This window comes from Esox lucius, chromosome 20, assembly GCF_011004845.1.
Source record: "Esox lucius isolate fEsoLuc1 chromosome 20, fEsoLuc1.pri, whole genome shotgun sequence".
NCBI classification, from domain to species: Eukaryota; Metazoa; Chordata; class Actinopteri; order Esociformes; family Esocidae; genus Esox; species Esox lucius.
In genome coordinates, this window is record NC_047588.1 from 25,375,753 (window position 1) to 25,386,601 (window position 10,849).

At 37.8% G+C, this 10,849-nt stretch overlaps 1 protein-coding gene across 1 annotated transcript; it reads left to right on the plus strand.

Annotated features, from left to right (window-relative positions):
* Positions 1-3,277: 3,277 nt before the first annotated feature.
* Positions 3,278-7,037, plus strand: LOC105024313 (meprin A subunit beta; the record flags this gene model as incomplete). Its single annotated transcript, XM_020040831.2, has 7 exons — positions 3,278-3,344; positions 4,063-4,281; positions 4,382-4,537; positions 4,632-4,856; positions 4,939-5,385; positions 5,655-5,822; positions 6,808-7,037. Coding segments are annotated over 7 exons (1,392 nt in total), but the record flags the coding sequence as incomplete, so codon positions are not given.
* Between the last annotated feature and the right edge of the window lie 3,812 nt (positions 7,038-10,849).

A 10,849-nucleotide genomic window follows, 5' to 3' on the forward strand; every position in this document is an offset into this window, starting at 1 on the left:
CTGAGGTTACCTGTGGGTTTTTCTTTGTATCCCAAACAATTCTTCTGGCAGTTTTGGCTGATATCTTTCTTGGTCTACATGACCTTGGTTTGGTATCAAGAGATCCCTGAATTTTTCACTTCTTAATCAGCAATTGAACAGTTCTGACTGGCATTTGCAAGGCTTTGGATATGTTTTTATATCCTTTTCCATTTTTATTAGGTTCCATTACCTTGTTACACAGGTCTTTTGGCAGTTCATTTCTGCTCCCCATGGCTCAGTATTTAGCCTGCTCAGTGCATCCACGTGAGAACTAACAAACTCATTGACTATTTATACACAGACACTAATTGCAATTTAGAAACCCATAGGTGTGGGAAATTCACCTTTAATTGTGTGTGACCTTGTGTGTCTGTAACAAGGTCACACACTCAAGGGTATTTAAACTTTTGATCAGGGCCATTTGGATGATTTCTGTTATCATTATGATTTAAAAATGAGCCGAACAACTATGTGATAATAAATGGCTTCATATGATCACTATCCTTAAAAAATGTTTACATGATTAGTCATACTTTCAAAATCATTGCCAAAATGTCACAATTTCTGACACGGTATGCAAACTTAAGAGCACAATTGTAATTACAAAGTTTTTTTGTATTTTACTTATCTTAACTTATATTATTTTCTGTTAAGATGATTTGCAGTATGTAGCCTACATTCAGGAGCAAATTATAATGTGCTGTTAACCATATCAAGAAAACTCCATTTGTGATCTACAAGGGAATATGGGCAGCTGACATTTGGTTTAAACCTTAACTCATATATCAAAGAGAACTACAGCCCAAACCATTCAGTGCTGCTTCAATATATGTGAACCCCTTGTAATTGTATTTAGTGTTCACCATTAAATCATTATTTAAACAGAAACAGTCTGTTTTTCTGAAATAATTGGTTACTAGTTACCAGTTCCATGTCTATTATGAAGAAAGCATAGTAGAAAAACTAAATAAAAAAATAATTAGAAGATCTCAGATATCAGAATGATAGTACTGAGAGTATATCGGTCCAGAGCGTGTGATCCTTGCATCCCTTAAGGATTCCAATCAAAACTTCTTGGTTGAGCAAGGTCATTGATTAGAATGAGAACAGCATCGGATGTACATCGTATGAGAGTAGTGAGAGTATATCAACCTGGGGAAGACAATACAAAAAAAGTATTTGCCTCTGAGGCAAATCATTTGCAAATGGAGAGTTTTTAACATATATCAATTATGAATGTTTTTATTACACACTGGGGTTTTAGGTAGGTATTTTGAGTTATTTTAGATTTTTTTTTTTAAGTAGCCATAATGGCCTTTCCTGTTGGGTTCACATACTTTCAAACAGCTTTTCAGACAGCAACTTGTTAATGGTGAAAACATGCCCATGGGGCTTTCTATCCCTATTAAAGTAGTGTATTTTATTCAGCTAGCCAACTCTGTAGACAGGAACAATATAATCACATTCAAAGACATTATGCACTATTGGTTACCAAAACTGGATCACATTTAATTTAGTCAAGCACAAGTAGTTTCACATAGTGTGTAGATTTTAGGCTTTCTCAAAGCTGAAGGGAATGAATATCTAGATTTGTATTCTGTCTCTATAATGTAAACAAGCCCTAATAATTGCAGACACCGCAGTCACTCACTGTTTCTAGAATTCTCCTCCAGAAGGTAGATGAACAGCATTTTATAAACGGCATATCTGCCCAAAAAGACTAACAGGATAATGGTTGTAAGACACCTCCCAATTTTTTACTGGGCTGCCCTACTGTGTTTATGGAAAAACGATAGTAACAAAACAACCCTGACACGAGGATTCACGTTTCTTTTCTTTAAACGAGAATCATGGCACCACATGGTCTGTCTAAAAAAAACCAGGAACTAATACAGACATAACAACAAAACAAGTGTGTGTGTGAAGGGTGCGCTGCTGACATCTGCTCCAGTTGGCGGTAAGTACCAGCTGCCAGGTTAAGCCATAATTTCTAGCACAATGACTGCTCAAAACCAGCCCAAAATGCCTGAAAACCAGCCCACCTTTTGTTGGTGCACAGTATTTACTGTTTTACAAGTGACCCCCCGGAACAAAACCTCAGACGCAATGTATGTGGAGGCGCGGATCCAACGTAGCTGACGTCTGACTGTGATAACAGCATAACAGCAATTTCTGTACAGAAATTGTGCGGCCGCGATGAAGTTCAGAAGTAGCCCCAAAACACTCCACCCGCGACCAATTAATTTTCACCCGCGACATCGTTTGAAAAGTAGCCCAATTCGTGTGAATACTGCGGATATGGCAACACCGGAGAGCACGCAGCGCCACGCGGTCCAGCCGCCACACCTATACCGCTCCCAAACATTCTCCCTACATTTAAGCAGATACACATACTATTTCGATGGAACAGTAAATCGGAAATGTGCAGATCAGCTGTAAAAGACTGTAAATTAATGTGTAGGATGTATTGTTAGTGTTCGTTTTGCTCACTACTTAGCAATCTGGGCATACAGTACATGTATGTCAGCATCAGTATATTTTGTGTATTCTGCCCCAACATGTTGTTTACCACTACCAGCATCTAAACACCAAGAGCACTTCTGGGTACTGTGTACTGTATGTTCCGATTTATATCAAAAGGCCTAGAAAACCGGTTCCTCACTGGCGTTTTATGCAGGATGAGTGTAAAAAAATAATCCAAACGTGTTGGTGATATAATGGAATTTGATTTAGATTTGATTAAAATAAATTGTAATGATGAAGGTTAAAATATTTTGCAACGATTAAGACTGCTGTCTTGATTTATGATTTGGGGGGTGTTAATAGCTATGATTTCAAGAGCTTAGATTTAAGAAATGTTATCCCATGAGTATCCTTTATATTATTAATTAAAGGAAATTATCAATAAGCCACCTGTTAAAAAACCTTTGAAGAACCTTAATGTTAAAGAACATAGGGGTTCCCCATCATCTTCAATGTGAAAAAACACTAAAGGACCTACAGTAAATTGCAGTGTGCTGTCTGATTTTATAATTTACTGAACATATTTTTTTATCCAGAGTCTTATCATAGACATTTGTGTAAAACTTATCTTCATCTGAGTGAAGGCCTACACAATATGTTGATTAATAAAAATTGGATATGTGAAGGTTTTCCCTCAAAGGCCTTAATTACATTTTCCCATGTGTTTTCTACATGAACATAGCATTGAATTCCAAAGGAATCATTATGCAGGCCTTTGAGCAGTTCAGGCTGAAATCATGCATTGACTTCAAGCCAAAAGACTCTGAGAATCACTTCATTTCAGTCCAGGATACCAGAGGGTAAGACAATTTTGTGTTTGCACTGCTTGAACATACTCATACTGTGTCCCTTTTTTGAGTATATTTGACTTAGTATTTATTTTCTGTGTCTTCCGTCTTCCAATTATTGTAGGTGTTCGTCACACATAGGGAGGTCTCTCAGCTATGGACAGCGTCTCTCAATTGGAAAATACTGTGATCATATTGGCATTGTGGAGCATGAGTTTTTTCATGCTCTGGGAATCTGGCATGAACAATCCAGATATGACAGAGATAAATATGTGACCATTGTTTGGAAAAACATAAGACCTGGTTTGTTCATATTTCTTCAGCAATTTAAATAAGTTATTAGAATCAGTTTATTTTTAGAATTAGGTATTTTTAGTCATTCAGTGTACACAAACCACTGTGTCCTCAAGAATTGTTGGACCCCATGGTGATTAACCTGCCTGGAAGCGGATCATGGTGTATTTTGCCAAGTACCTGCCTTTAGCTCTATATTTAGCGGCCAATGCTAGGAGTCTAAAACTGGATCAGTCTTGGTCCTTCCAGCAGGACTATGATCCAAAGTATTTTTCCACATCCATAAAATCATTTCTAACTGACCACAGAATTTTGCAATGGTTATTCCAGTACCTTGACCGGAACCCCATTGACAACATGTAGGATGAACTGAAGAGTAAACTGTAGGTAAAAGTGCAAACTAATGCAGTGTCCTGAATACACCCCTTGTCTACAGGTCATGAGAAAAACTTTTTGAAAGTCTCGCAGCATTTTTCAACCACCTTTGGTTTACCGTATGACTACAACTCAGTGTTGCATTACAAAGACACATCCTTCAGCAACGGAGAGGGACCTACCATCATCACAAAGCAAGCGAAGTACCAGAAAGTTATTGGACAACGCCTTGAAATGAGCCCACAGGATGCCTTGCTTCTGAACAAGCTTTACAGATGCCGTAAGTGGACAGTGCTACGAAACCCAGCAGGCCCACGGTACTGAATGTCAGAGTTTAATATCATATACTTTTCTCATCCTCTTTTGTTTTACTCCTGTAGAAAAATCTATTTCCTTTATGGAACACTGCAATTTCAACGACCAGAGATTGTGTGGAATGAGTCGCTGCTCAAACGGTTTGTTAGGTGGCTGGAAAAGGATGAAGACTGTCTCCGGAGGCCCCTATTCTGACTTTACCAACCTTGGGAGGACAGGTGGTAGGTTTTCATGCTGTATTACTCCTAACAGTATTATACAGATATCATAAAATTGTCATACAATTGTTAAAAATGTCCAATCTGTTTTACATAGGAACTGGTTTCTTTATGCACGCCAGCACAGCGTCAGGAAAGGAGGGAGACACAGCCAGGCTGGATAGTAGGAAGATGACTCCCAGCAGGAAATGCCATGTCCAGTGTCTGCAGTTCTACTACTACCACAGTGGGCACAAAACAGACCAGCTCAACATCTGGATCAGAGAGTATCGTGATGAGAGGGACGTTAAAGGAATTCTCCGCCTCATGGGACAGATCACGGGTTAGGATGATGAGGTGGATCGACCACTTTCTGTAAGAGTGGTTGCAATTCATTGTTTAATCTGTAGTGTTTCTGTCAAAAGGTGCTCCGGAATCTCATTGGATGCCCTACCACGTGCCTCTGAATGCCACCAAAACCTTCCAGGTGGAATTTGAGGTGCGGAAAGGAGCAGGACAGTCTACAGGGGGGTTTTCCATCGATGATATCAACCTGTCAGAGACAGAATGCCCTCATCACACCTGGAAAATTAAAGACATGGAGAATCTTTTAACCACCAGTCAATACAACACTGTTTTGTACAGCCCAAGATACTACTCCCCAAAGGGCTATGCTTACCAGATAGTGATTTATCTTCGTGAGACCGTGTTTGGACTGTATGTGCGCTTAGTCTCAGGAAAGTTTGATGACAAGCTCAAGTGGCCTTGCCCATATCACCAACTGACGATTCAACTGTTGGACCAGAACCCCCACATTCAGGAACGCATGTCCAAGCAAATCAGCATCACCACTGAGCCCTTAGAGCCGGATGGTGAGACAAATTCAAACTCTGAATACAGATATGTCCGAAACAATCAATTATTCATAGAACAAACCGTTTTCAGGAGCCTATGCTTAAAATGCATAAGTTTTATTAAATTTACAAAGACAATATTCAGAGACGGTCATAAAAATTATTGGTGGCAATATGAATCATAAGACTCGCAACTCTTCCTGAATGCAAATGCTTTAGTGTTATGAGTCAGTCAGCCCCCAACTTCTTGTAACAGTATAATGCGACGGTATTCCTCCATTTTGCAGCTGATACCTGGAAAAATCCTCGCAATTTCGGAACACTCGAAAACAGGGGTGAAGAGTCATTCTATGTAAACAATGCAATTGGCTACTACAAGTTTCTAACCTTGACCCATTTGAAGCATAGAGAAATTCTCAAGGGAGGCAATGCTTTCTTCCTGATCACAATGAAAGGTGAGCAACTAAAGAAAATATATTTAACAGCTGTGAGCTCCAATAAACAATGTTCACAGAATGAAAAAATATGTCCTCCAGCAGGACCTATCTTATTTTCTGTGGATTCTGTGGAAGCATTAGCGTGTTCATGACGCAAGTTAAATTTAATCATGATTTTGTTTGTCTTAATATATTGAATTTGCATATCAATTCTGAAGTAAATTAGATTTATGGTTTATGTTTGGATTTTCTGGAATATGTTCAGCATTAGTGTGTGGGTTTATCTTTGCATTTTAGGACTTGATTGGTTAAAGTCATGTAGAGATACATTTTTTAAGTCTACATACCAAATATTGTTTCAATATGACTTGGTTCTTTTAATGATCGTGTGGATCCCTTCAAGTATGCCCATTCTGTAGTTCGATGGTCATTATTTGAAGTTGGTAACATTTAGAAATAGTTTAATTTGTACATTTCCATACAATACAGGTAAGGGCATTTATTCATCCAGAGTAAACCAATTCTCAATTTTATACCCAATTGACTATTGAGTTATTGGTTTTGCATTGCCCAAAGTTAGCAAACAAGTAAAAATGAAACATTGTGGTTCACGTGTCATTGGATTTTAATACATTGTCATGATGCTGCATTTATAATAACAATGTCAAGATGAAAGTCCTCTGGGGCTTTAAAAAATATTTTTCAAAAAGAAATTAATCACTGTTAAAACGAATGCTGTGCATTACAGTTCCCAGGGTTCTTGTAGAGGGTGTGATTAATGTCTCAGCATAATCTGGGGTAGGTGGTAGGGATATCAGACAGGTTTGCTTTCTATTTGTTGCGCTCGATCAACTCCCTCAGCTGGGTCAAGTGCCAGTAAGATCAACTGTGGTCGTCGACCAAAGAGTGCTACTCTAAATGTGTAGATTTTTTCATGAACTTGTTCACTATGAACCTCTAACTACTAAACTCTAAAACTTCTGCTTATGTTTATTGTCTCCAGATATCTCCGGTCTGCGTTTCACTAACTCCTTGCCCTGTCCCACATGGTCATCACCAAACTTCACACCAAATCCAAAGAATCATAATACAGGACCATGTGTCACAGAGTGAGAAACATCGGATCAAGGACTGACATTGCATTGCATTTAATCAATTGAAATGTGCTTTGGTAAATCTAGCACCTTCAAAACCTTTGTTTGTTTTCTAAATGTTTTACTTTCACAAACTGAATCAGACTTAATATTAACATTTATTTATTATTCCAATTGGACTCTTAATATCTCACCCGGCACAGCCAGAAGAGGACTGGTCACCCCTCTGAGCCTGGGTCCTCTCTAGGTTTCTTCCTAAAATTCGACCTTCTTAGGGAGTTTTTCCTAGCCACTGAAATTCAACACTACTGTTGTTTGCTCCTTGGGGTTTAAGGCCGGGTGTCTCTGTAAAGCACTTTGTGACAACTGCTGTTGTAAAAAGCGCTTTATAAATAAATTTGATTGATTGATTGACTTAATCTCATGTAAATCGTATTACATTTTAATTATGCAAATGGACAATTTGAATACGGCAAGCAATGACTACCTGTTGCAATTAACTGTTACATTCAAATATAACCAACCTACAGCGCTGACTATCCTTGTGATACGGAACGATAAAAATTGAAAATACTTTCACAGTTTGCTTTGTTATTCAACTGATCTTGAGTCCTTTCTATCTTTCTTTCTCCATTTCATTGCTGTTTTGTTACATTGTTATTAATGTAATTATTCTGTCCATTGTCATTGTTATATTATATATATATATGTATGTATGTATTTGTCTATATGACAAACATCTTTCATAAATTGTCAACTTCATGTATGTGCTAACCTGCTGGAACAGATTACACATATGTTAATTTGTAGCTATCATGGTTGGATGTTTTAGGTCATGTTCATAAATATTTGTAATTGTAATTCAGTCCTAAAGAACCTCTGAATAATACTGGTTTTGTCCTACAGCTTCAAAATGTGAGATTATGGTTAAGAAAATAACTTAATCTTTATGTTTTGGTGTTATTATACAGTAAACATCATAACCACAGGGAACATTTGAGGTTTGTCTTATTTACCCACATATCTAATGATAAAGATTGAGCTGAGAATGGAAGTTCTTTTGTCATGTCAGTTAGGATGTAGATTCTTACAGGTTTACTACAAATCGAGTCTTCACAGAACCCTTCAAACGGAGTCTTTTCTAATTTTTCCATTCTGTGATTGATGTTCTTGATGCAGATAATTGCAATCAAATAATTGTCCAGCCTTTTAATAGGTGCACGTTTTATAGGTGCCTTTTTTATTTCACAAATATATGTTTCATTCACAGCAACAATGTAAAGGACAAACAGGGATCTCCTCATTCGGGTGTGAAGTCTCACAAAGTAGAGAAAAGCTTCTAAAACAGAATCTTTTATCATCCCACATAATGGTAGGACAGCCTCTTACTGCCACTGTGTGCATTTGATTAAATTAAATCTGAACAGCAGAAACACAGAAAACAACAACTGCATATAATCACACTTGACACAAGGCTCTTTGTTGCAAACCTGCTTCCACTGTGTACAGCCTTGGGTCATTTTGCCCACCAGTCTGTCAGGGGAATTAGCGTCCAGCCCAGCCGCACCACCACTACTTTGACGTCCACTTTTTGGAAAGGAAATTAAAGCCTAACAAAGAGATTGTCGCTGGGAAATTCCATCCCTGCCCGTTGGTGAAGATGTAATTGAGTCATTAGCTGCTCATCCATGACTTTCCGTTTTACTGGGGTATTAATATGATGTGACTAAGGTCAAACTCCTTTATTCATCTTTTAACATGGAGAAGGGGGGTAACATGGAGGGGGGGGTAACTCAGTTCCCAAGATATATCAATCACTTTTTAGAAAACACAGAAACTTCTTCCACACTGAATTCAAATGTAGGGTCGGTTTTCATAAACAGTTTTCTGTTGAGCTTGATTTTTTGGTCCTAGACTAGGGTCGTAGAGTGTTGGTCTCTAAAATATTGTATCTGTATGTTTCAACATACTCCTTATTAGTGGCTGTGTGCATTCATTTTGTTGCACTTTGCCTAGGTTCAGCTACGCAAGATAATGAAATTAAAATGCAAATTAAAAAAAACAGTTCATAACAAACCCATCAGTGAAAATGAGTGTTGATGAGTGAACTTGTTTTTCTCCATGATTTTCGACGGTGTGTAATTGGTTATGGAAGCATTTGCCCAGCTGCTTTAGATAAGTGTCCATCAGCAATGTAATTAAATTACATTTTCTGTGAAATTCAAATGACTAATGATAATTAGACCTCCAATCTCTGTCCGTGATGCTGAAATATGCGTCAAAATAGATACGATGAAAGGTGTTTTCACAGCTCTCTTAAGTTGCGAGTTGGTGCGGTTTATACATGGTTTATACAACGTTCACCAACAAGAACTGGCTCTTAGAGACGACTCGTTCGCCAACGACCCATCACTAATCTCCTCTCAATCTTTTGGCGCCCACACCAAAGTAGCTAGGTAGCTGTAGTTAACAAATATGCTACTGGCTCCTTGTAGTTGATCATCCTCAAAACCACCGGACAAAATTAGCTGAATTAGCTACCACTTTGGTTAGTTCTGAAGATAATGTAATAGCTAAGGCTTTGCCGCTAGGGTAGTTTTTGGGTTGTTAGAAAATCAGAACTGAAGGTTCAAAACAGGTTGAAACATTTACAACCGATTGTCACTACATGGACATATGAATTGTTTCACCATCTTGACAATGAGCAGAACGTCTACGTTGCGCGTACATCTAAGAATCCTTAATATTTATTATCTCTATGGCTCAAACAATGGATTTTTTACATCCGGAACCTCACTTTCCATGTCTATATTACCCCAAAAAGCATGCACAGATTCATACTTCGAAAATCCACCAGAAATAGTAGAGCACCCGGGCGCTTATGGCATACTATTTTCAGTGTACTATAGTTTGTGACATACTAATCTTCCGGCATAGTAATCTGGTATACTATATAGTGTGCCTAGTATGCAATTTGTGATTTTGCCAAACTTTGTGTCACCTTCTCTGCAGTAACAGTCTGTCAATGCAACTGGAAGTTACCGAAACAGAAGAAAATTTGAATATTTGTTTTTTGACTATGGTTTTATGGGAAAAGTAGAATTTTTTTCAATAACCCATTCCTATGGTGTTAGTCGTGGAAAAGCCAAGTCTACTCATTCTAAACCAAATGCACTCCAACTTGTGAATCCAATAGATTTTAATGAAAATCATAGAGCAATGACAGTCACCAAAGCCAGGCCATTCTGCAGATGCACCCCGAAAGTTCTGAGGTCTGAACCATGTCTTCATACAGAACATCTTACATGACACAATCTGACCCTCCCTTTGTGTTAGTCCCTTGCGCATGCTTTACGTTCTGGCCCATGGCTCTCATTTCGGGGTCGTTCGTTCAAACACATTACTTATGCCACACTGTTGGTTCAAGTCGTGGATATTACACAGGGCAACACAAAAAGGTAACAAATCATCAGGCCATTAACTTCAAGGCACCAGATGTTGTGCTGCTGTTACCTACATGACTGTCCCCAATACAAGTTACATTCATTTTACATTGATTATTATACTGTTTATTAACTTATTCTGTGCATGTGATTTATATGTTGATACATTCAAGTGTGAGATTATGACACATTCCTCTAAAAATCCCTCACATGTTCCATTTGAGTAGTTATGTTGAATATGAAATCTTGTTTATTAAGATTTTGAGATTTCTGAATAACCTATATTGTAATCAGTATTCCATTAGCATGTGATTGATTATTAGAAACAACTATTTAACACTAAGTTAGAGAAAAAATAATTTACTACAGTGAATGGTAAATTAACATTCAATAGATGTTAATTGAAAATTGTTGTATTAGTAATTTATTCAATACAACTTAATCTGCTCCCATAGCCAATATATGACAGTGTGATGAAGGCAATTCCACATCCGTAGATTTTTTTGTT